General features: G+C 54.6%; 1 protein-coding gene across 7 annotated transcripts; it reads right to left on the minus strand.

Annotated features, from left to right (window-relative positions):
- Positions 1–715: 715 nt before the first annotated feature.
- CDIP1 (cell death inducing p53 target 1) lies at positions 716–21,502 on the minus strand. 7 transcript variants are annotated; one of them, XM_017809046.1, is made up of 6 exons: positions 21,455–21,502; positions 4,047–4,149; positions 3,356–3,454; positions 2,759–2,905; positions 2,229–2,490; positions 716–1,985 (listed from the first exon to the last, which is right to left on the minus strand). In XM_017809046.1, the coding sequence occupies exons 3-6, from the start codon at positions 3,438–3,440 to the stop codon at positions 1,874–1,876; spliced, it is 606 nt and encodes a 201-aa protein (XP_017664535.1). In that variant the 5' UTR covers positions 3,441–3,454; positions 4,047–4,149; positions 21,455–21,502; the 3' UTR covers positions 716–1,873. The 7 variants fall into 7 exon arrangements, with proteins under 7 accessions (XP_017664535.1, XP_017664530.1, XP_017664531.1 ...); XM_017809041.1 differs by having other exon boundaries at positions 2,229–2,493; XM_017809042.1 differs by lacking the exon at positions 21,455–21,502 and adding an exon at positions 20,642–21,228 and having other exon boundaries at positions 2,229–2,493.
- Between the last annotated feature and the right edge of the window lie 4,315 nt (positions 21,503–25,817).

Consider the following 25,817-nt stretch of genomic DNA (forward strand, 5'->3'; position numbering starts at 1 on the left):
GCAGCACTGCCCTGCCCAGGCTGGGGCAGCTTTTAAGGCTAAAGATGTCTTGTCCTGTCCTGGCAAAGGCTTCACGTGCTTGGCTTTTCATCTCCATCCCCAGAGCAGTGTCCGGAGGGAGTTTCCTGCCCTGGGCTGCATCCCCAGAATGTGTCATCAGCCTCTTCAGCAAAGAGCACTTGCTTTCCCACCCTGAGAAGCTGAGGCTGTGCTGTGGGGCTGTTACCTCAAAGGAGAGTCCTGTTGGGTGTGCTGTCCCAGGGACCCGGTCTGACTCCTGTTGGAGGGAGCACCCTGGGGATGGGGACAGGACTGTGAGGGGGGATGGAGGTGACAGATGTGTGTTGTGCAACTTTGGGGGTTGAGGGTTGGTTGTTGGTTATTTTTCCTGAAGCCTTGACTGAAATAAAAAGTTGCAATGCTATAGCTGGGGAAAGCCAGAATCAAGTCACTGGGAGAACAGGAGAGGCTGGGGAGGGGATTAAGGGGGAGGTGGGAGCACTGTTGTACTTGTCTCTGACTCAGGCAGTCCCTGAGAAACTCCTGCTCTTGCAGCCCACTGTCCCTGCTGCCTCCCCTGGGGTTTCCCCCAGTTCCTGGTGAGAGGGTTCCTGGTGGGGTAAGGAAGCTGCTGCTCTTCTTCCTCGTCCTCAGCTCTCCTCCAGGCACATCTGCTCTGGATTTTGATCAGGAGAGAAGAAAAGATGTACACGAGTTCAGGGTCTGTTATTTATTTACATAAAAACACTGACTATTGCCACAGTTCCACCCCTGGGCAAACAGCAGCTGCCTGTGCAGGCTGGGCCGTGTTTGCAGACCTGGGTACCAAGAGACCGGCCCCTACTCTGCTCGGGGGCTGCAGGGGCAGGGCAGGAGCAGCCCCCAGAGGCTGACCACGGCTCCCAGGTCCTCTTGCCCGTGCCTGTGAGGGTGCTGCTGGCAGCTCCTGTCGCTGCCTGCTCGCCCCCTTCCTTCTGCCCCACTGAAGTGAGCTAAAAATACCCCCTACACCCACATGCAAGGAGGACCCCGCAGGGCAGTGCGGGGTGGAGCCCGCAGACCCCGCCGGGCTCCGGGCGGGGCTCCGGAGCTGCGGCCTGGTAACAAACTCCTCTACTCTACGTGCCGGGCAGGCAGCGACATGCCGGGTGTGGTTTTGGCTATCGGGGCTGCCGGGGGCTGTCCCTGCCCCGGAGCCGGCGGGGCTGGGAGGGGGCACATGCAGCTGGAGCGGCCACAGGGACAGGACGGAGGTGCTGATCAAGGGTGCAGTGCTGCTGCCGGTCCCCTCTCCGTGCTCAAAGGCAGCTCTGCCTCTCCTCGGGAAGGGGCTTTGCCGACGGGCTGGAGGGGGCTGAGACACACCCTGAAACCCGGTGTGTGGCACTACCCTCTGAGCCCCTTCCTAAAAGTGCCACCAGGGCTGTGCTGTGTCCCCTGAGTGTGCCGTGGGCTGCTCAGGTCCCCCCCTTCCCTCCTGGGCTCCCTGTGGCTGCAGCACATCCCAGCAGCCAGGCACCCCCTGTGCTGTGGGACGGGGCTGAGCCCCTCCAGCACTGGGGTTACTCCAGGGGAGAGGGGCCTCGCTCACACCCCGGAGCGTAGAGGGGTGCAGAGCGATGCCCCCACTCCTGCAGGGCACCTCCCACAGCATCTGGGGCCTGGGCCCACCTCCCCTGTGTGCCAGCATCGCCAATCCAGCTGTTCCCAGTGAGGACCAGAGCTCGGGGCAGGTGGTGGCAGCTCTGAGCGGGAGGGAGCCGGGGATAACACACACACACCACCGGCGGGAAGCGAAGGAGGGATGCACACGCGGAGACTCGGACGGCAGCGGGACGGGGCCGGCGTCATTCCAGTGGCTCCCAGGGCGCTGTTAGCACATGCGCTTGTACGTGTAGATATAGGCCTTGCAGTTGGGACACGTGTGGGTCACATCCTTGAAGTCATCGAACAGGCAGGGGATCAGGCAGCAGCAGAGATCACACCTGGAGCACAGGAAGGGAAGAGGCAGAGAATGGTGAGCTCAGGCAGCCCCTGGACACTGGGGGCACGGGCAAGAGACATGAGTATGTGTAGGGGCTGTCACCCTCCGAACCTCTCTGCTGCCCCAGTTCCACGTTGAGACCCCAGCCCTGCCCAGCAGCTCAGCCAAGGCCCCCAGCACTGGGGCTACCAGGACCAGGGCCGAGCGCCCACTGCGAGGCCCCAGCTCCCCCTGCAGCACCTACCCCATGAAGCAGCAGAAGAAGCCAAGGAGGAAGCTCATGAGCCCAATCTCGTAGGAGATCTTGGTGGTGATGGCTTGCTGGCAGTGGGGACACACTGTCTGCACAGGGGCACCCTGGAAGATCTCTCCCTGCAGCACCGTCACTGTGGTGGCAGCTCCCGGTGGGACAAGCACCGTCGCCGTGTGGCCACCAGGAGAGGGGTAGTGGCCCGGGGCAGGGTAGTAGCCCATGGGGGGGTGAGGGCCTGGGGGTGGGTAGAACCCTGCTGTGAATGAGAAACGTGCACAGGTGAGCATCTTTAGATGTGGCTGGAGAGGCAGATCCTCACTGGGGAGGTCCCCATCCTGCTGCCGCACCACCACCGGGGGTACAGTCTTGGGGCCAACCCTGCTGCAGGCACTGTGTCCCCCACCCCATCCCCAGGAGCCTCACTGCAAGCCCCAAATGGCAGCTCCAGCCCCTCCTTGTGTCCCCCCCATTCCCCAGAAGTCATGTGCTGCCACCCATCCCCAGCCCCTCACAGGACTCACCCGGAGGCACGTAGGGCCCGGAGCCATCCGTGGGCATGTGGGGGGGCACGAACCCCGGCTGCGAGGGCGGCTCATACGGGGGGGGCCCGAACTCGGGAGGGGGGATGGGAACCCCCTGGGGCTGTCCCACGACTGGGGTGACACCCTCTGAAAGGAAACACAGAGTCAGCAGCCAGGGAGGCAGCAGAGCTGATGGGGAGATGGTGGCTTGGCTGTGTGGTCAGAGGGTTGGTCCCAGCAGGGAAGGGGGACACATGAGGTGGGGGGCACTGCCTTAAGCCTCATCCTCTGGGCCACATGAAGCCCAAATTCACCCCACCTCGCCCACAGCAGCGAGCAGAGCCCCACTTTGAGCTGGGAGTGCTTCCTGCTCTTGTTGCTGCCCCCGTGACCTCTCCTGCCTTCTCTGAGGGTGACATGGGGACAGATGGAGCTGGGCATTGCACCACCCTCCCCAGCACACTGTGCATGGCAGGGCAGAACTGCCAGCAAAAGCCACAGCCAGGGCACTCCCAGGGAATCCACACTTGCTTGGCTCCTGTCTGCTGGACAATGTCAGCACAACAGCCCTGAGCAGCTGGGACCACCCCCCTGTACCTGGTGCAGAGGGAGGGCCGTGCTTCTCCTCTATCAGCGGTGCCGAGGGGCCCCCCGGGTAGGGTGGCGGTGGGTCGTTGGACATGGCTCAGGGTGGCCCTGCAGGGACAGAAACCTTTAGAAAACACCAGCCTTTGATGCCACAGGCACCTGCCCGGAGCTGCACAGCACGTGGGGAAGGAGGTGACAACAAAAAAGGACAGGGCTGGTGCCACCACTGCACTCGCCTCAGCACCTACCCTGGGCAGAACCAGGGGTGCAGCCCCAAAGCTGGACAGGCTGTGACAAGGCAGCAAATCCAAGGTGTAACCCCTTCCTGCTGGCTCTGCAGGGCTTCCCTGCATGGCCCACACCTGACAAACTGCAGCTCATCAGAGCACCTCTGGGCTGAGTGGCCACAGGGCAGCGCTGGGCTGGAACCTGCTCTGCCAAGTGCCTTGGCTGTGGTGCTGGGGTACCAAAGGTGGGGAAGAGCTGCCAACACTGCCCACAGCCCCCCAACTCCACCCACAGTGACACCCAATGCTGTGCCCCGAGGGTGGCAGGACCCCCGAGCCTGAAGTGCAAACACCAAGGCAGAGGCTGCAAACTCACAGAGCAGCTCTAAGTAAATCTGTAAATAAATCCAGTGAGCTAAGGTAAGACCAGCTTCAACAGCTGGGGCCACTGTTTTACACGGGGTACTATTCACCTGTCCTCTCCCTCGCAGTGAGAGCTCAGAGGCCTCAACAGAGCTGAGAGAAGCAATTCCTCTGAGTGGCGTAGTTTGGGAGCTGGCTTCTCCCACCAAATCTCTGCAAAAGGAGAGAAGGAGTTACAGAGATGGAGAGGAGTCACAGCTGCAGTGCTGCCCTGGCCACCACAGCAAACCCCCTCCTGGCCCCAGTGCAGGTACCTCCCCACGTGCCCCCTCGATGGCAGGTACGAGGCTCTGTGTCCTCAGCACATGGCAAAGCCCCACCAACACACTCTGAGATCCAAGGAAGAGCAACAACATCAAGAAGCCTGATTTCTCTGTTTTCTCTGGCTCAGTTATAACGTGAGTAAATTGGGAAATACAAATGAGAGGCTGCTCCCTCGGTGCTTGGGATGGCTGCCATCAGGATGGGGCAGAGTGACACTGCTGTCAGTGCCCAGGAGCAGAGCCGGGAGCTCCCCTTGTGGGCTGAGCCCTCCCTGAGCCCTCCATCCTTCACCCCAACAGGCCAGAAGCAAATGTGACCCTGCTTGTCCTGTTTGCTGGCACCAGTGCCACGTGCTGGGCAGCCCGCCCGGAGCACGCCAACCTCCCCGGCACGGCACAGCACGGCACAACCTCCCCGGGCACCAGGCCTGCATTGCAGGGGTGCCCAGAGAGGAGCCTGTGGGGCACAGCCACCTCCACCTGCAGCTCCCGGGTCAAGTGGAGCCAAGGCCTTGGCAAGCACGTAAGGGAGATCCATCTCTCCCTCCCTCACCTGCTTGGCTTTGCTTTATTCCACTCCTTTTTCCTAGTTCACATTCCCTGCCCCCCAGCAGCCTCCTGCAAGGCAGCTGGAAATCTATCAGGTCACCAGTCCATGGGGCATCATCACCTGTTGCTGCTCAGGAGGAGCACACTGATCCCCCCAGGAGCTGAGTAAATTCCCGACAGGCACAGGGTCTGCCCTGGATGTCCACATTTACTGACTAATATTTCTCCCCCGAGGTCTGAAACTGTGTGTTGCAACCAAGCAGTTTCAAAGTGTAACAGCAGGGCAGCTGGGGGTCATCTTCCATCCTGCTCCTCTCTCCAATTTCTTCCTCAGAAGCCCGGGGAAGGAGAGCTGCCACAGCACAGGGCGCTTCCACTGCAGAGCCTGCCTTCTCCTTCAGTGACCTACAAAGCTGCAAACTGGGCCGTGCTCCTTTTAGCTCACTGGGGATGGGAAGATGAGGAGGACTTAGTCTTCTGAAAGTAGCCAAACACCCCACCCTGCACACCCTGTCCCTGTGCCTGCAGGGGTCCTGGATGAGGCCTTACCTGGGGACACCAGCCTGCCGGGGAGCCTTCCTTGCCCCCACAGGCCAGCTGAGCCCCCAGCTTTTCTAACCTAACAGATTTCCTCCCATTCCCACTCGGATGCTGCTTTCCCATAATGTAACATCTTTCAACACTCCCCAGCCTCAGTCCCCCCACCAAAGAGCTGGAAAGAAAACACAGGAGAGGAGGAGACCCACCCACGTGCTCCACCAGCCACTCTAAAAACACCCTTCAGAGGAAGCAGCAGCCCCAGACCAAGCCAGCCATTAATCCTGCCACCCTGACCAGCAGGGAATGGCATCCACAAGAGCAACGGCCTGTGGATCCCAGAGCCACACGTGCACTGGGATGAAGGAAGCTGTGGGATGCAGGGCTGTTCTGCTCATTCTTGGCAGGCTCAGTCGCTCCTACTGCAATATTCTGCTTATTAAAAGAGATCTGTAAAGAGCAAGATGTTGGCTGTGTGCCCTTCCCAGGAGGAAAATAAAAGCCTGTTGCTTTTAAGCCTCTTAGAAGCTGTTTCTCCTGTGCTTTCTTTCATCTTAATGCGAGCAGCACAAACCCAGCCCATTTCCGATGGAGAGCTCCGTGGGAAACCGGAGGGCACACGGCTTCCCCAGGGCATCCCTCACCACCCTGGCACGGACAGCCCTGCAGCATTCCAAGATTACCAGCCTTAAGTTCAAGATCTGATGAAATCACCAACGTCTAGAGCAGGTCCTTCAGAGCAAGGACACACTGTGAGATCCTAAAACTCAAAAGGAGTTGGTTACCAGTAGGAGGATGGAGAGAGAAGATGCTGTTTCCAGCTAAAAATACAGATTAGCTCTTCTCAGCTGCAAGAGCAGCTTTTAGTGGCTCCTCTACTGCAAACTAACTACAGAGGATAAATCCACCACGGAATCACTGGAAACACAGCTCCTGCTAAAAGCAGAAGACACACAAAGGGCCCCCACAGGCTGCAGATTTGCTACAGAAAATGAAAGGATTCCCATTAACCTGCTGGGGCACAGCACTGACAGACACAGCCAGGACAGCACAGCTCCATCAAGGCCCCAAACCAGAAAGGGCTTGTCCCACTTGGCTGTGGCCTCAAACTGTGCTCTCCCCTGGCTCTGGGCTCCTTAATCAACCCAGGGTCTCGTTCCAGGCAGCTTTTGCGTGAGGAGAAGAACAAATCTCTAGATCCCACCACACTGGGGCACAACTCCCAACCCCAAAAGATGTGTCTGAGCTTTCTCTGCACGGTCAAAGAGCTGGTGAGGAAACACGAGGCTTTCTAATCAGCTTCTTCCTGTGCACAGCAACTCTGAATCTAGTTAATGAGGGATTACAGAATCCTAGAATGGTTTGGGTTGCTAGGGATCTTAAAGCTCATCTCATTCCAACCCCTGCCATGGGCAGGGGCACCTTCCACTAGCCCAGGCTGCTCCAGGCTGCCCTGTTCAACCTGGCCTTGAACATTTCCAGGGATGGGGCAGCCACAGCTTCTCTGGGCAACCTGTGCCAGGGCCTCAGCACCCTCACAGGGAGCAATTTCTTTCCAGTATCCCATCTAACCCTGCCCTCTGTCAGTGTGAAGCCTTTCCCTGTGTCCTGTCACTCCAGGCCCTTGTCCAAAAGGCACTGATTGATACACCAAAGCTCCTGGTTCCCATTACTGACACATCCAAAACTGGTGACACAAAGCTCTCCCTGCTGCTTCCAGCAGTGATGAGAGGAGCTGGTGTGTCAGGGTCCAGTGTCCCCTGCTGGCTGCACTTCCCTGTGTTACATCACTGTGGAAACAGTCTGGGATTCAAACATGACAAGAGGAAAGGTCTGTCCATCCAACTTGGTCTCCAGACAGGTACAATGGGCAAACTTCCCAAAACCAAGTGGTGTGCAGTGGGACCAGGGAACACTGCGCCACCAGAACAGGTCCTAGCACCATAAAATAGACAATGCCATGAAGAGGACACCCACAGATCATTCCTGCACTGCTTGGAGACCCAAAGATTTGGTCTGGTAACACCATTCTTCCCAGGCAGCAGCTGTTTGTGCTTCAGGCTGCCGAAATCTCCCCGGGTGAGACAGACCTGCCAAGGACAGAGCAGATGCCGGCAGGTCTAACTCACGTGCGAGCCCCGATGGTGCAGCTCTGAGTCAGCCTCACAGCTGAGATCCCCTCCCACGAGCAGAGACACTCAGAGCTGTCCCTGCTCCTCCTGCACTTGCTAACTCAGCCCCACAGTGATTTGGCTGGGTTTTCCCTCGGGGAGCAGTGTCTCCAGCCACTGAGACAGGAACCAGCATTTGTTCATCCTCGACCACGTTCAGTGATGTTGCCACTTCAAAAGCTGCCGCTGCTCATTTTTGGAGCTCTTCCTCCCCCCCCCAAAAAAAAATAACTTCTGATATTTAGGAAAGGAGAAAAACACACTAAAATTCAATGAATATGAGCACTTTCAGCTTCAGGGCACATCAAGCAGACACAGATTGCAGCTTCCAGGCTTTTGTAAATACAGCTTTAAAAAGCCAAGAGTTCTGAAGATGATGGGCTCCCTCACTTAGCCCAGCCTCCTTCCTTTAGAAACAGGAACAGCATTGTGGCCAACACTATCCTAGCTTTCCTGGCCCCAGGAAAAGCTACCTGTGTGCCACAGGCTACCGGCTCCAGAAATTGGGAAATACTGAGACTAGGAAGGCAGAGAGGTGTGCAAGGTGTGAGCACAAAAGGCAGAGCAGGATGCTGGCAAAATTTCATTTGATGAAAGCCAGTTATCCTTCAAAGTGGCTTTAGAGGCAGAAAGGAGAGAGAACCCTGATCCTGGCAATCTCAGCCTCCTTCCTCCACAACAGCATTTCTGAGCAGCACCTCCAAAGCCAGCCTGGAGCTGTGTGTTCCCTGTGTTACCTGTGCCCAGAGCACACCGGGATGTTCCCTTTTCCACGCCCCATTCCCTGTGTTACCTGTGCCCAGGGCACACCGGGATGTTCCCTTTTCCACGCCCCATTCCCTGTGTTACCTGTGCCCAGGGCACACCGGGATGTTCCCTTTTCCACGCCCCATTCCCTGTGTTACCTGTGCCCAGGGCACACCGGGATGTTCCCTTTTCCACGCCCCATTCCCTGTGTTACCTGTGCCCAGGGCACACCGGGATGTTCCCTTTTCCACGCCCCATTCCCTGTGTTACCTGTGCCCAGGGCACACCGGGATGTTCCCTTTTCCACGCCCCATTCCCTGTGTTACCTGTGCCCAGGGCACACCGGGATGTTCCCTTTTCCACGCCCCATTCCCTGTGTTACTTGTGCCCTGGGCACACCGGGATGTTCCCTCTCCCTGTGTGTGCCGGTTCCCACACAGCTCACCGGGATGTGGCTCAGCTCCCACTGCTCCTGAACACACCACACACAATCCCACCGGACAGCTCTTACCTTCGAGGGAAAGACAGCAACAACCCCTGCTGAACAAGCAGTATCAGTGGTTACTTCTGCCTGGTTTTTATGTGGAACAGCAAAAAGATGTTTTCCCTGTCAGGGAGCCAAACTTCCCCCTCAGCCCTGCCTCTTCCCATGCGCATTTGCTGCCTCCAGGCTGCACCGGAGCCAGGAGGGAAGGAATGAACAGCACACAGAGCTTCAGCCTCCTTCAGAAAGAGGGTGCCCTGGCAATCCCTGACCATGTACCCGCTCCTTTACCCCAGCATTCACCCTGGCAGCACCTCCTCAGCTCCTCCTCCTGGTCCTGGGCACAGCAGCAGGAGGGCACATGCCTGCAATGCTCCGCAAGGCGCGATGGAAACGGAAACCTGAGCGAAGGACTACAGGGAAGGTCTGTTCTTTTTCTGAGCAACTCAGCTGTGTTTTCCCAAGTCCAAGTCACTGCCAGGGAGTGCAAACCCACTGTGCAGGAACAGCCAGGCTGCTCCCAGATTTCTCCCACACTTCTGCACTAAGATTTCAGCTGTGGAAAACTGCTGCTTCCAGGAGGCTCAGGCTGTTCCTTCAGTGTGGGGATGGAGAGCTCAGCTGGCAAGGCAGGACAGCAGCAGTCCTTTAAAACAAAGGGTTGCTGGAGGAGAAGGTTATTCACCATTCAGTCCAGGTATGTCAGACAACCAAAGCTCCCTGCTCTGCTCCCCAGTATGTGAACCTCCAGAGGAGCATCCCCATTGCAGTCATTTACCTGGGAACCTTGGACATGTTTGACCTTCTGTGTGCCACCACTACCCAACAGGCAAATCACCTCAGAGCAGGATCCTCGCTGGAAGCCAGGTGCTGTATCCAAAGCAAGGTTTCTCAGGGCATTAAATCCAAAGCACAATCAGATAATCTCCACGGCGCAGCCCCGGCTCAGCCGCCCTCAGCCAGAGATTCAAATTACTGCTCCCTCACATAGCTCCTCTGCATCAACATCAGGAAAACCTGACCCAAAATCCCCCCTGCTTAAGACAAGGAGGGTTTATCTGCAACACCCACAAAGGGTTACGTGCAGGAGGAGTGTCTGCAGGACCTGCTGCTGCCTCTGGGATTCTCTCCAGGGCTATTCCCCTCTGGATGGGCTGACCAAGAGCTGTTGGCATCTCCACAGTGGGGCTGCAGAAACAGCCTTGCCAGGACCTGGTTCACCTGAACATTTAAAGAAAAAGCAGCCAAAATGAAAAGAACAACTGGGGTAGTTCTTTCTCTCTCTTGTGGGCTCCCAAGCCATGGCACTTGGCTGTGGGAGACACCACATGCCACATCCCAAAGGAGCCAAGATCCCAACAATGACCAGTGAGGAGAGGCCACAGAATCATAGAATCGTAGAATTGTCAAGGCTGGAAGAGACCTCTGGATGATGATCCAGTCCAATCATCCACCCAGCACTACCACTGTATCCCTTAAACCACTAAACCATGACCCCACTCTTCAAAGCTTACACATGCAGAGGCACTGGGGAAGGCTCAGCTGTGCACAGAACTCTCTGCACCACCAGGGCAGCTGAACTTGGCTCCCAAAGACAGTTTCCTGAACACAGAACAAGCTGGGAGCATTCTCCTGGCCCTGGAACACACTCAGGAGTTCTAGCTGTTCAGACTCTTCCAGCTGCCAGTGACCTGCCTGCATGGAAGAAGACAGGCTGCAATATGCCAGGTGTTCTCATGGATGGGATTAAAAACAACATTAAAGCCTCTGCATCCTAGAAATCCACTCCAGAGAGATGAGAAAAGGAGGATGATGCAAGCCAAATCCCTGGGGAACCAGAGAGTTTTTCCATGAGACTTTCCCTGGAGTTCACAAAGAATCCAAGCTAACACTTGATAACATCCATGGGAAAGCACCCAGTGATATCAGCAGCTGTTGCCTCCAGTCCTTAATTTTCCCCCTGAGAGGACACATCCTGCATTACATCATCCCTTTGATATCTGGTTAATAATGGTAATAACACAACCTGCCAGAATATAGAGCAACTAAAACCAAGATCCACTCCAACACTGCTGTCTTAACATAACACCAAACCTATATGTGGCACAAGAGTAGCTGTTCATTTAAACAAGCAAACAAAAATATCCCAGCTCAAGGAGCTTAAGGCAAGCAGGAGGTTGGGAAGAGGCTCTGCAGTTCCTTGCATTAAGGACAGTCACAGATCTGAGCTCACCTCTGATGGCAGCCTGTAACAGAGGCTTAAGGAGGAGTTAGGAAGGAAGCAAAGGCAGAATGACCTCCCAGCCAGTCCCTCCCACTCCCAGCACTCAGGGTTTTGGAGATTGGGCAACCTGGAGTTTCTCCATGGATCACCCCAAATCCTTCCCAGCCCTCCAGCTCATGGCAGTGGCAAGTTCTGCTCTTCAGTTATCTACACAAAAAAGCATCTCCTGCTGTCAGTCTGCTGCCTCCCCTTCCAGGAGCACCTCCCAGCTCTGCACAGAGAAGGTGAACCCACAATGATTACCCACTATGTCCCACAGCTGAGATTTCCTTCCCAAAACTAAACTAAAAATATTTTATTTCTTTATGCATTTTTGCATTTCTGCCTCCTTCTATAGAATTTTTTTTAGAGAAAGTCAAATAGCACAGCCACATCATTGCTGAATCAAACTGAGTAGATGTGTGACTCCCATTAAATAACAGTGAGCTCCAAGGGAGGAGGAAATTAGAGTCAGAGAGGATCAGCATTTTTGCATTTCAGCTTCAGAATTAATCAGAGCCCAAGAGCCTATTCAGAATTCCCTTGCAGATTTTGCAGCACAAATAATTTTGAATACATTGGTGGTGATTCCAGACCCGTTTTCCTTTCAAGTGATGAACAGAACATATGTCATGGAACTGATGTTTTCTTATCCAAGGAGAGCACCAGCTCACTGTAGGACTAACTCCAGTCTCCAACAACATTAGCATTTCCCATCCTCACAGATCCCCCTGTCTTGGTGCCAGAGAATCTGCTGACATTCAGATTTAACAGGTACAGTGTCACCTTGCACTTTTTTTCTGAGGACTAGTGTGAAGTGCTCTGTGTCACTCTGTTTTATGTAAAGCCCTGGCTCAGTCTTTGCAACAGAACATGGTTTGGGGTTAAGCAGGAGCGTGTGTGGAAGGTCTGAGATCTCTCCTGAGTCCTACTGCCAACAAGGAGGACCCATGTACATCCAGAGACATGTGCACTGGAGGAACTTTTCCTGATGAGGCCACTTGTGTAACCACACTCACCTTTTTGCTCCCACAGAACTTTCCATTTCCAGACTGGGACCACTCTCAGGGTGGCCCAGGGACACCAGCATGGGACTGGCTTGTCCTGTGGCACAGGAGGAGGGTGCTCTGCACTCCCCTGCTCCCAAGCCCAGCCCATTTGGGCTTCTCAAAGACAGATGACAATGTCCCAGCTCACAGAGGGGAAAACCCCTGGATTAATCAGTAGGCACTGAGTGTGCCCAGTGCTGGGCACCCCTGAGTCACACACAGCTCCTGCCATTCCCAGTTCTCCCTCCAGTTCCCACCAGACTTGGCCAGTCCACACTGACTTCCCAGTCCAGGAAAGTCATTTTGCCTCCAAGGCATTTCAGGACTGTGGTTTCAGTTTGCAGCACCAGTTCCTGCCAACTGCTCTGTAGCCCCTTTCCCAGAACTCCCACGTAACGACCTGCTAGGTACTGTATCTGCCCCTCAGGTCACCCAAAAGCTGTTCCACCTGAGCCTGATTTGCCACCACTGCTCGCTCAGAGGCAGCACAGCCACCCTGCCAGGGGGACGGTGGGGACATGCAAAGCCACACCTCTCATCTGAAATGTGAGCAGGTCTGACCAGAACATCGAACAGGACACAGCCAGACCTGCAACTGGGCACACAGAGCTGTATTCCCTTTGAAAACAAGGGGGAAGGAAGAGAGGTGGTGTCCTCGTGCCTCTCCAGGCACCATCCCAGTTCTGGCGTGCGAGGGACATCACCTGGATATGAGGCATTCCGACTCCAGAACGTGGACAAAGCCAGGAGACCTCTCACTGAAAATCTACCACAGCAGCTGGACTCAAAGCACTCCTAACACATCAACACACCTCCTCAAGTCCCTGCTCTAGGCTTTTCCAGCCCCTTTCTCTGTGAGGCAACACCTCTCTGCTTTGCTGCTCCATGGAAAGCACAGCTGGTCAGAGGGTCTGAAACAGCCCCGAGGCCGGATCACTGTTCTCACAGCAGGGGATGGGACTGGGATTCAAGCCCATAATACCAGGATGCCCTCAGGGCAGGTAAACAGCTCAGCTGCTCCAGAGGATTCAGGGCTGAAATCCTCTCCTGAGCCCGAGGAAGATGGAGCGGCTGCCACAGTTATGACACTGAACAAGCTGGGAACTATTTTCTCTCTCACTGGAATAGCCCAGCAGGCAGCTCCAAACTGAGCTCCCACCCTCCCAAAACATGGCAAGGAGTCTGAAAAGCAAAATAACACCACCTGTGTGTGGCTAAATAACACCATGGACTTTGGGGGAACTCCATTCCCAAAACACAAATATGCTCCAGGTGCCGTCTCTGTGGAAGAGCTGCAACAAGCCCAGGGGAAGAGCTGATATTTAACAGCACTGGAAACAGTGCCCAGTTCCAGCTTCACTCTTGTGCTCAAAGACTATGTTAAGATTTTGGAGGAGCTGAATGGTCCCAGCAAAGCAGGTGGGAAGGGCAAATTGAGCCTTCAGCACAGACCCAGCTTCCTGGGAGCACCTCCTGATATAGCACAAAGCAGAATTAAGTTAATTAGAAGACACAGTGAACACACCTCTAAGAAAAGGGCAGCACACACACACACCAGCAGCAGCTTCTTATCCAGTGGGCGGTTAAAAATACAAACACAAAGCAGTCGGCAGTGCATGGAAATGCCATCCCCACTGCCCTCCTCCACTCCCAGTTCTCCTCCAGCACAAAGCTCCAATGCCCCCCTTCTGCCATGTGTTGGGTGACTGGGACCCTTGAGGACCTCAAAAGCATCCCATGGACTCACTGCAGTAGGGGTACAGCCTGGGCTCTAGTCCATGATTTCCTCCCAAAACGAAACTGTGCTGAAAATCCCAGGGGTTCCTTTCCCTCTCTTAAAAGGGTGGCCTGCTTCTCACTTGGAGAAATGATCAATAAAATCCAACAGGCTGCTTTTCATTCATCCCCAGCCAGAAATCTAATCTCCTGTTACCAGCACAGGCCTGAACACAGCTACCACATCTCTCATTTATCTCCTGCGGGTACCAGCACGTGCGGGTTTTACAGCTGCAGAGACTGGGGCTGCCTACATCACAACGACTAATTTATTCTCAGAAAGGCTAATTTAATCTGGCAGTGAATGTTCTCAAAGCCTCCTCACACAGAAAAGCTTTTATCTTGGTTGGCTTAACAACAATACAGCATATCCAAAAACGTGGAGGGATGCTAAGGAAGAACACTACCCTTGTGTTTCGAGTCCTCCAGTCTGAAAAATTTCTCTTGGTAACCACAGGCTCCGAGAAAACATAGAGTGCCTCTGGGTTTTTTAAAAAGCCAACCGTATTTTCCAGACTAAATATACAACAGTCTATTTCCCCTCCTCATACAACTCTGTCTTGACAGAAAGAGCTGTGCTCCTAATAAAACGAAAACCCAGCAAGGATTGTTTAATATTAGACACTACGTTCATTTCCAACTGCATATCAAGAGCAGCCACCAGCACACCTGGCCTGGGGTGTGCTACCTGCCATGGCAGGTGACTTTCCCCAGCCCACATCAGAGAGGAATAAACTTCAGAAGAAATCCAAAAGCTGTTTGTGTAAAAAAGCTGCCCCATGAAGCGTTTCAGAGCATCCTACAGATTCCCAGCCTCTGTCACCTGTGGGAGGGCAATAAATAAGCAATCAGAGAGGGTTTTTTCATTGTTTTTAAATTCTAGGTGATATTTTCCCCTCATTTGTGACAGACACAGCCAGGCTGAGCCATCTGATCCGTGGTGCTGCCTCAGCCCCGCACGGGGTCTGCAGATCACCTGTGACGTATGGACACGGCATCTGGTGCTGGTCCTCACCCTGGCAAGGTCCTCACCTGGATCTGCTCCTTCCACAGGAGAGCCAAGCACAGCCCCTGGGAGTCAGAGGGGCTAAAAAAGGCAGATTTAAGCTGTACAACAGACAGAGTCGTACCAGTCTAACCCTCCACACTCAGGATTGTCACCACCATGCTGCTGGGAAAGAAAAGCTGGTGCTGTGCAAGGATCACAGCCTGAATCATGCCTGAGAGGGCTCCTTTGCTACAAGGGCAAGAACATGCCTCAGATGACATCCAGCAACTTAGGACAATTGAGTAATGTGGGAACAAGGCAAAAATCAGGGGGAAACAGAGCATTAGCACAGGCCACAGGAGAAATAAAGAAAAAAACAACACAACACTCCCCTTGTTCCTATCTGTCAGGAATTGCTGCCCCAAGAATAGCCTATTCAGAAATCAGGAAACTCAGAGAGCAGCAGGGAAGGGCTGAGTCATGGCCATTTGGAAAAAAAAAAAACAAACAAAAAACCAACCCACAACAAAACAACCCAAAAGGGAAGGAGAGAAAACATGGGACAGCAGCTGTTCTGGGTCTTGGAGATATGAGTAAGTCAATCCAGAACATATTAGCCAATCTTTATTTTCAAAAGCTCTGCAAACACGTGGTACTGCCATAAAAAGCAGTTGACCCTCCCCCTGTTCCTGGGAAGCAAATTTAGCTCTGGTTGTACCAGGAAAAGTTGCTGGTGCTTCCCGGCACCAGCCCCTTGATGCAACACCCCCTTGGCTGTGCACGGCTGCCAGGACACAAACTGCTCCCTGTTTATGCCCTGGTTTTTGTTCCTCTACAACATCAGCATCCAAATATCACAAAGACTTACAGGCTGGACAAGTGCTTTCCCAAAAGGAAAGCACAGTCAGTCTAAGGGATGTTATTAGCAGAGGGTGAGGAGCCCTGGAAGGGCACAAGATCAAACATGACTTGGAGAGGTTTCCTGTGACTCTGTGAATGGCCCAGCAGAAGCCAAGTGCTCCCATCTCCCATCCAGCCTCAGCACTGCCCATGTGGCCCCCAGGAAGGCCAGGCTGCACTCAGGTTTTGCTCAGGTCTTCCCACACGACAGTCTTTGTTCCGTGACCTAAATGAAATCAATTTTACAACAGTTCTCCCCAGGACACTAATCTTATTCACTCACCCATCATCTAAAAGATTATACCTGCTCTCCAGCTGTGGGGCTCTGGGAGGAAGCACAAGGGATTTCTGAGCAATGAGGGGCTTATTTTTAATACAATTCCTTTATGATCCCTCACAAATTAGGGAGGGGTCTGCGTGTATCTTTTCAATCAAATAACTGTGCTTGAAAACATGTTTGGAAAAAATCCCCTCCAGTTCATTTGATCTTGTACCATGAGGTACTGTCAGACTGAAGCTGCAAAGGTGAGAAGTGGGAAGACCCTTGGAGTCGGTCCCTGCGGGGAGAGAGCTGCCTGTGCAGTCTGGCAGATCACCTGTGCTCAGGTGTAACCATGCCTCAGCCACCACCTTTGTCTTGGTGAAAGGTTCAACTGCCAAATGATGTAAGTCAGGGCTTCCTGCTATGAGCAGCAGATCCCATTTTGGGACGTCAGTGCTGACAAAAACTCCTCAGACCTCCTCCAGGCTGAGGTCTGTGGGGAGGCAGGAACTGTGTCTGCAGACAGCCCAACAGCAAGAGAGAGCAAGTGTCTGTGCTTTTCCTTTTTATAAAGTCCTCTCAGTCTGAGAGTGGGCTGTATTTCTGTGGGGTTTTCTTCAAGGAACAAGTTAAAGCTCAGAGACCCCAACCCACCCCTCTGAGCAGTCAAAGTATCTCTCCCTGCAGCTGACAGGTCCCTGGTCCCAGGCAGGAAGGGGAATTCACCCTGCTGAGAAAGCAGCTCCCACAGACCTCACCTCTTCCCAGCTCTGGGAATGGCTGGGATAACCACACCACCTTCACACACAGACCCAACCTTGACATTAACTCCAAATATGAGAGTTCAAGCAAACTGTCCCAAAGCAAACAGGCTCTTATGGTTCAAATTGTGAGTAAAATTCCTCTTCTCTGTGATCACGCAATGCAAGGAGTAAATAAGGATGACATACAGCTACAGTATGTGCTGTGCACGTATCCCAGAAAGGTGGGATGGAGGGAATTTAGGATTGCAAGATGGAATGCAGGATGGAACAGTAAGTCTGTAACTTAGAGTGAGAATAATCCTTCTAAAAACATCTTCCAGAACTGTTAATAGGGAGACAGGCTGTTAGGGCAAGTAGGGAAGGTTTTCTTTCGAAATGCAGAGATTGGGTATCAAAGAAGGTTCAGCAACATACACAAGAGGGAATGGTCAGGGCACCACCTCAGCACAAATGCTTCATCCTAAAATCTGTAAGAGAACTGGGTATTACTCCATTTTCTTAGGTATAAAAGAGGCAAAGGATATAACTAATTCAGAGTTACCCTACTAATTACAGTAAGTAATAGAGAAATATATTACTTAACTTGCACAGAAAAATCCAGCTCATCTCTTCATTCTCTGATCATCTCAGGTTCCACCATGCCAAGAGGTACAAAGTCAAACATGCACAGCCAGCTGTTCCTCACAGTTCCTAGGATGCTAATTACATTGCCATCTTTTGGGGATATTCTAAATTCAGGCCTGCTAAGAGAGTCTGCACTGAAGTGGGGCCTCACACAGGAGATGTGCAGCACAAAGCACTTTGCTCCTGCCTCCATCCTCTACCCAGATCGATGACCAGCACAGGGCTGCTCTCAAACAGCCCCTTTTTCACCACCACAAATACACAAACTTTAAACTGCAGCCAGGAGGCAGCTCAGAATGAATGGGCCCAAAGCAAAAACTGCAACAGCAGCCCAGAGTTTCCCCGAGTGTTTCACGCCAGAAATAAAAACTGTGCTCCCCCCGCCTCAGAGACTTTATTCTGGGAGAAAATGGATCGTGGCTTCCTACAGCACCTGTTCTAATTGTGTTCCCTTTGATCAGAGAAGGAGATGGGTCCTGTGCAGAGCATGCAGAGATCTTTCACTGCCTATGAAAGTGGCACTGCTTCTCCCCAGCTGTGAGACGGATACCGAGTGCCAGTCGGGAACAGCAGGAGAACTGCCAGGTGAGGATCACATCCCAAGGCAGAAGTTGCTCATCACGTGCTTTTAGAAGGAAAACAAGTACATGCACATCTGTGTTTGCACACTTGTGTGCTCAGGTGCCTTGCTCTGAAACCTTCAGGAGAGTCAACTGGCTCCAGGCTGGAGTCCTTTGCCTGCATAACAGCTGCAAAATCAGGTCCTTGGAAGCAAAACCAACCAATAACCTTATATATTTTGCAGAACAACTGAACTTCCCACCACAAACCATCACTGTTCCTGTATCAGGGAGAAGGGAAGGTACTGCACAGTTAAAATCTTTCCTTTTAGGACATTCCTATTAAGAGCCACGAGGCATATCAGCATCTATCTGTTGTTTCCTAACTGTCCTGTCCTCCCTGTTTCCAGGTGCTTTGCACAGATCAGTTTGGAGAAGATGGCACACCTGTCTAGAAGCTTGAAGGTGTATTCAGTCCTGCTGCCTTTGTTATTTTAATCTCCATATTATGCAGGCACTGTTGCCTCCCTGGCTCACCTGGCAGCCATCAGCCTTCCCCTTTGCTTGGTGCAAAGCTGAGTAAATGTGACCCTGCACATAGGAAAACTGTCACATGGCACGTTCAGCACATGCACAGAGCCCTGGTAATACCAGCAAAAGTGAAGCACAGCCCCACTGCAGACCAAACAAACCCCACTGTTTTAAAAAAAACTTAGTTCCTTTCAACCCAGGATATCTTCTCCTGATTGAAGTAATTATAAGAAACCAAATGTAGGGTTTTACAATGTACCACAAACATTTGCAGAACTCTCAATTTCATACTTCTCTTTACTCAGAAGCAAAAAAGAAGTCTTGGATCAGAGCAGATACTAAGAAGTCTGTGTATCTCCTTCCAAAACCACTCATCCTCTTACTGAAAGATCTCCACATCAACCACATCCTTTAAACACATGTATTTATCTGCTAAATTCACATCTGAAGAGGAAAAAAAGATACTCTTTCACATAATAAAGTTACTTCCATCCCTTTTTTTGCTATGTTAGTAAGAGTGGCAATGGTAACATTTCTGCAGGTGACAACACCGTGGCAAGAACCCAAATCCCCCGAAACACAGACAGCGTGGGTGTTGTGTACTGTCTAGGCCCTGACTGAGCATCCCTCTGCTACAGGAGTGCATTATCTGTGCTCCCAGAGCGTGTTTGCCACTTGTGCCTCATCCAGAAGGAAAGCAGTGGCCACTGCGTTACTTCCCATGCACAGAAGTGGCTGATTAGGAAACAATCTTTAAAAACGTGCTCATAAACCAAAAGAGGGTGTCTGATAGAGACACCCTCCCTCCTTCCATAACAGCAGCTGAGACAGAGCCCCAGGCAGAACAGAAACACGAGCACCTGAGTTTCAGAACCAAATCTGAGGTGCAGCATCTGTTGAGGGAACACAAGAAACTCATCGTGGTCCGTCTTCTTAGGAAGGGCTCAGGTTCTGAAAGAGAAGCTCCCTCACTGTTACCTGTCCCCATCACACCTGTGGCAAGATCTTTTGGTACTCAGCATATGAACACACACATCCCTTTTCCCAGCACCTCCCTGAGCAGCCACTGCAGCCCCACCACCCCTAAAACAGCAGCTGGGCAGGACTGACCACGCTTGCTCCATGTGGCATCACTCAGGGGACATCTGGGGACGTGTCTCCATCACCTGCCCTTGTTAACAGCCATAAAGTCACTGCCTCCCTGCCTCCAAGCAGGAATTAGCTCCTCAAGTAACACCTAAGGAGAATACAGCAGGGACATCACTAAATGCTTCCGGGGATTTCCTGGGGCACGTGGACGTTGTTACAACACTGAGACAGAGAAGCCTTCGGGAAAGGGAAGTTTTCAGCTTGTGCTTTCCACACTGAGACGAGTTTGTTTAGTTCCTAAACATGAATGAATGACGTACTGTGATTATATACTACACTATGTAATACTCACTCTGGTTTCCCCTGCTGCCTACTCCGGTCACACTCTGAAAGCAGCAGGGCCTCTGCCAAAATCAAAGCCCCGTTTCAAGCCCGTTGGGTGAAGGGAACAAACAGGAGGCTCTTGTGCATAATCCCAAAGTGTTTCTCAGAGAGTTTTACACACATTCCAAACCCACTATAATTATAATTTAAAATACTGCTGCTTCAAATTGTTGCGCCTGACCTTGTCTCTACCACCTGATATTTTAGGCTCAGCCTGGAACGTGACAACTGCCAGTCCCCTCACCAGTTCTCACTGGTGCAAGACCATCTCTGAACAGCTTTTCCAGTGATGCCTTGGGCCAAGGGACACACACACCTACGCTTACAGTGACCTGGAGAAGGTTAACCTTGAGCATGGCTCGAGTAGATGATCCAGGGGAACATCCCAGCCTGCCTGTTCTCACTTCCCTGCACAGCCCTGGAGCTCTCCCCAGGATCCCAACCCCATTCCTCTGTTTAGCAGGAACCAGAACCCCCTGTGCTTTTTCCTAAAGCAACTGAACGCTGCCTCTCAAGTCCTACCCTTTGCCTCTCCAGTCCCCTTGGGAGGCAGAACCAAGATATCATCATTTTAATGGTCAAAGACCTCCCAGCTTCCTACTAACATTAATTCCTTGATATTTGTTGCTGTGCCGTGCTGCACGTTAGCTGAATGAGCTCTTATTTCATACTGCCAATGTGCTGATGGACATCATCTTCCTCACCATCATCATTTCTCTTCCTGCTTGTCAAGCTCCTTTCGGCTCCTCTAAAATGGGCTCATCATTCCTCGGGAATCACTGGACAGGCAGTTCCAGCCCGAGCTCGTCTCTCCCGAGCAGGGATGACTGCAAAGGCACACTGGTCCCCAGGCCTGGCTCCTGCTCTCCCGGGATCCCATTTTCTCCTCTCACAGCCGTGCCTGCCCGCAGTCCTCCTCATCCTCCCGGCGAGCTCATGACCTCGGCCGGGCACCGGCGCTCGCCTTACACCGCGGAGTCTTTTCCCGAGTACACGACCTCGCTTTCCGTCTGATTAAATTTCATCCCTCCAGCCCTCCCGTCCCAACCCTCCCCGGCCCTGCCGAGGGCACCGAGCTGAAGCTTTCTAAGATTTTAGCAGCGCCCTGCGGCACTTGGTCAGCGTTAAAGGCCCGTCCGAAGCCGGGGCCGCCTCCTCCTCCTCTCCCGGTCCGTGTCCCCATCCAGCCGTGCCTCTTCCCCGCGGCTCCGCCGCAGACGCTCCAGACACGGCCCGGCACCGAGCCCCGGTCCCTCCTCGCAGAGTTAACCCGGGATTCGTTCCCAGCCCTTCCCTTCCCGGCGGCGCCCGTGTCCCCCGCGGTGCTCAGCGTCCCTCCGTGGCTCAGTGTCCTCCCCACTGCCCGGTGTGTCCCCCCTGTCCTCGGTGTGTCCCCCCGCTGCCGTGAGGCCGCCGCGGCCTGTCCGGGGCCAGGGGGTCCCCGGGCCGCCCTCCTGCCGCCCCCCGGCCCCGCCGCCCCCCGGGCCCCGAGCGGGGCCTCTCCCGCAGGCACCTACCGACCTCCGGCTCCCGGCGGCGGCTCCGGCACCTGCCGGCGGCGGGCGGGGCGGGGCGGGCGGCGGGGCGGGCCCGGTCCGCGCTGGGCCGGCCCGGGGACGGGCAGGACCTGCAGCCCCCGCCGGCCGCGCCAGGCAGGGCCCGGGGCCGGGCCCGCTCCCCGGGTAGCTGCGGGGAGTCACTGCATGGTTTAAAGCATGGACCTGAAAGATCATCTCGTTCCACCCCCTGCCACGGGCAGGGACACCTTCCACTAGACCAGGTTGCTCCAAGCCCCGTCCAGCCTGGCCTTGGACACTTCCAGGGCTGGGGCAGCCACAGCTTCTCTGGGCAACCTGTGCCAGGGCCTCACCACCCTCACAGGGGGGATTTTTTCCATATATCTTAACCTAAATTTCCCCTTCCAGCTCAAAGCCGTTCCCCCTTCTCCTGTCACTCCAGGGCCTTGTCCAAAGTCCCTCCCCAGCTCTCTTGGAGCCCCTTTAGGCACTGGAAAGGGCTCTAGGGTCTCCCCAGAGAGACCTTCTCCAGGCTGATCCTCTAGGAGACATTGCCACAGCACAAGTTCAAGTTTAGGCTCTGAGTGGGAAATGCTGTAGGTAACATCAGAAATATCTGCCTTGCTCGCACACTGCAGTGCAAGAATGAGTTGTGGTAGCCTTGTGCCCTGCTGTCTTCTCCACAGGCAACATGAGACTGACTGGCCCACAGCAAACCCAGCACTTCTTCACCCCTTGGGAGACCTGACAGCCCCAGGCCAGTCCCCTCTCACACGTTGTGACCTTGGCTTTGAGCACAACCACAGAGCAAAGAGAAAAGGCGACAGCTCTTCTGGGACATTTGTCCCCTTTGCATATCTTTCACTTCAGTTTGGGGGACCTCCATGGGCATGGCCATGGGCTGGGCAGATGTGGCTGATGCTGTGGCAGCCCTGTAGCTCCCCAAGAAACATCCTCACGCTCCAATCTTCTCTGCAAGTGCTAGCTTCCCTTCTTTCCATGTCCCCATGCCTGTGGGGACCCAGCATCACCGATCAAACCCATATTCCTCAGGTCACAGACATGCTGCAGGAGATCACCACCACCATCTGCTCCCTGAAAACCACTGTTGAAGGCTTCCAGCTGCAGCTCCTGGAGGATAATTTCCAGGAGGTGCATGCACAGAGCTGGGGCAGTTACTGTAGGGCTGTTTGCAGAGTGGTTGGGCTCCCTGGGGACCTGCATGGATAGCAAGGGTGCATGGGGCAATAGAAATGAGGAACTTTGGCAAATCCTTATGGAAAATGCACTGAAGCCTCCCAGGGGCTGCCCTGGCTGCAGTGACCTGCCTGGGTGAGCAACTGGCCTTGGAAGGTTCTTCTGGCAGGGTCCATGTCACTCTCCCAGCCACTAGAGCAGACATCCATCCCTGGGTATCCCACTGTCCCAGTTACCCCACTGCTCTTGTTGCTCCTGCAGTGCCAGGAGGATTTTGCCCTCTAGATTTTGAGGTCCTGGGAGACCCACAGGGCTGGAAATGGCACCGTGGTGGCAAGGTTTGGAGTCTCCCTACCCATCCCAGGGGCTGCCTAGGCTCTCCCCTCCTGGACCAGGGTGGAAAGGCTGATTTCTCTCCCAGGCACAGGTGGAGGTGCATCGGGAGCTGCACTGGAACCCTCTCTGTGGGACGCCCACTCGTAAGGTGCTGCAGGCTCCCGGGTGCCAGGCTCCTTTGCTGGCAATGCCCTGGGATGGCTGGGGCTCTTCTCTCTCCCCAAAACCTCAGGGGCTGTTTGGTTTCAGAAACTCTCTGGTTGGGAGCTCAGTCCTGAGGCCTTATAGGTAGTGGTCCACAAAGCCCCAGGCAGGCTGGGCTGGCTGCTGGAGCAGCACGAGGCCACGGGCACCTGTGTCAGCCACCATGAGCACTGACATCTCTGTCACACCAGACTGCCATGCCAGGCTGTGCCACCAGACCTTTGCCAGGTGAATGGCAGGGCCACACTCAGCCAGCCCATCCAGGTCCCCAAGCCACTGCAGCCCCCTTGTCCCTCTGCCCCATGCCCTGGCAGGGCTGTGCCCAGGGCCTGTCAGCAGTGCCAGGGGGTCTTGACAGCCGTAAAGCCGCCTGGGTTTGGGACAGCGCTGTGCTGGGGGCCTGCAGGAGTGAGCACTGTCTGGAGCAAAGCTTTGGTGTGTGTTTTTAGCTGTCTCAGGGACTTTGGAGGATGTGGCTGCCTGTCTGGAGAAGGTGCTGTGTGAGATGAAGCACCTGCAGGATGGAGAAGGTGCCCATCCCATGCCCAAGTGCCTGGGAGCTGCAACCCCACATCCCACTTGCCGGGGACACATGGGGGCATCTCTCAGGATGTCCTCACTAGCCACACTCTGGGGCCACCCATAAGCTCACCTCCCTGCCTTGCCTGGGTCCTGCAGCCTCCCTGTTTCACCCAGGGCTACATGTCCTCCCCAGGGGCTGGGTTTGGGCAGGGAGGTGCTGGGCCAGCTGCAGGAGCAGTGCACGAGGCTGCAGGAAGCTGTGGGGTGACACCGAGGACACCCAGGTGAGCACAGCCCCAGGCTCAGCTCAGGAGACACTTGTGCCATGGCTGGTGCCTGAACCAGGCTCAGTACAGGCTTGCCCAGACTTGGCACATCCCCACTCCAAAGCAGCTCAGCATGCCCGGATTTTGTGGCCATGCCATGCTGACAGAGCTGGGGATGAACAATGGTGGGTGGCTCCAAGGAGGCAAAGGGGAGGGCTGGGGGAACACGTGGAGCCTGTGTGGGATGGTGGAGCACCCAGCCATGAACAAGGTGCTGCTGGAGCAGGGCTTGGGTGTTGTGAACAAGGAAAGGCACACGGGGTGGTGGCAGGGCTGGGGCTCTGCAGGGGATGGCTGACTCCCTGTGCTAAGTGTCTCTGCTTCTCACACTGAAGCAATGAAGGCCCTCCAGCCCTGCTCCTGGCACATCCTCAAACAACAGCAACTACATTTTCCCATTCTCATGGGAATGTCTGTCCTGGGTGTGCCCTGGGCCACCAGCCCTGCCATGTGGGCTCAGCCTGCTTGTAAGCACTCCTTGAAGGGCTCCCAGGGATGTCATGCCCCATGTAAGGGCTGTTTGTCCTTCTGCATTGCTGCCATGTGGACAAAACCAAGCTCCTCGGGGGCTGGTGGCAAACTGCACAGGTGTCTGGGCTGGCACCCAGGTGTCATGCCTGGTGTAGTTTGCAGCCCCTGCAGCGCCGTGAGCCCTCCCCGTTTTACAGGGCTGTAAAATGTCATGGGGGGCTGGGGAGGGGCAGGTGCACCAGGGCTGTGCTGCCAGGCCTCGGGGGACTGGTGGAATTGGAGTCACACTGCCCTGGCAGCCACTCACTGTCGTGGGCTAACACTAGGGACCATAGAGATACTCTCTCCTGTGTTGCCTCTCCTGTGCCATCCCTGAGGACTCAGCAACCACAGTCTGACACTTTTGGGCTATGCCATGTCCCCGTGAGCTCTCTCTGATCAGTCAGATGTCCAGGTCTCTGGTCTAGCACTTGATTTTCCAATCCTATGGCTCCTGGTGGCCCTGGAACAGTCACAAGCAGCTTCCCCTCCCCACCACCCAGGTCTCCATGTGGCTTCACCTGTGTTTCACAGGCAGTTGTCTTTCTTCTCTGTGTCCCCTGGGTGGGCTGTGGGCACACTCCCTGCCTCACAGACCACCCCCACTCCCAGGAGGACTCCACCCTGGCCTTGACGTGCTCAGGCCACCACAGCTGGGAAACAAGGTGCACAGCCCTGGCTCCTTCCAGATTCCACCAGCTTGGCCCACTCCGTTCAGTAGGGCAGGACTGCAGGTGGCAGCTCCAGCACAGCTCCACACAAGGAAGCTCACAAGAGCCAGCCCCAGCTCCAGCCCTCCCTCGCAGGCTCTGCCAAGGCTGTCCCAAGAGGCAGCCAGGGTGAAACCATCGCTCCTACACTGTTTATTTTAGCAACACAAATAAGAGATTCAAATTAATTATTGACTGGTAAGCACAGAGATGCAGGGGCACAGCCTTGCTGGGAGAGGGCCCCGCAGGGACAGCGACCTCCGAGGGACCTGGCAAAGAGGGGACAGGTCACAGCAAGGCACCAGGACCTGTGCGTGTCACACGGGGAGCCAAGGGCTCAACAAAGCCCTGCCATTGGCTTGAGGGGTCTCTGCAGTCAGAGCTGGGCTGGCTCCTCCTGGGGCTGGGCCCTGGATGCACTTGGCCAAAGGCAGTTGGTGTCACTGTGCTGCTGGAATGGGGTGTCTGGAGCAGCTGCAAGTGCAGCCAGCCCCACCTCGGACACACAAGAGCCACTGGGAGAGGGGATATGAAACACTCTGGGCCAGGGCAGCCTTA

Source organism: Lepidothrix coronata, unplaced genomic scaffold (genome assembly GCF_001604755.1).
Source record: "Lepidothrix coronata isolate B3197 unplaced genomic scaffold, Lepidothrix_coronata-1.0 Scaffold24, whole genome shotgun sequence".
NCBI lineage: Eukaryota > Metazoa > Chordata > Aves > Passeriformes > Pipridae > Lepidothrix > Lepidothrix coronata.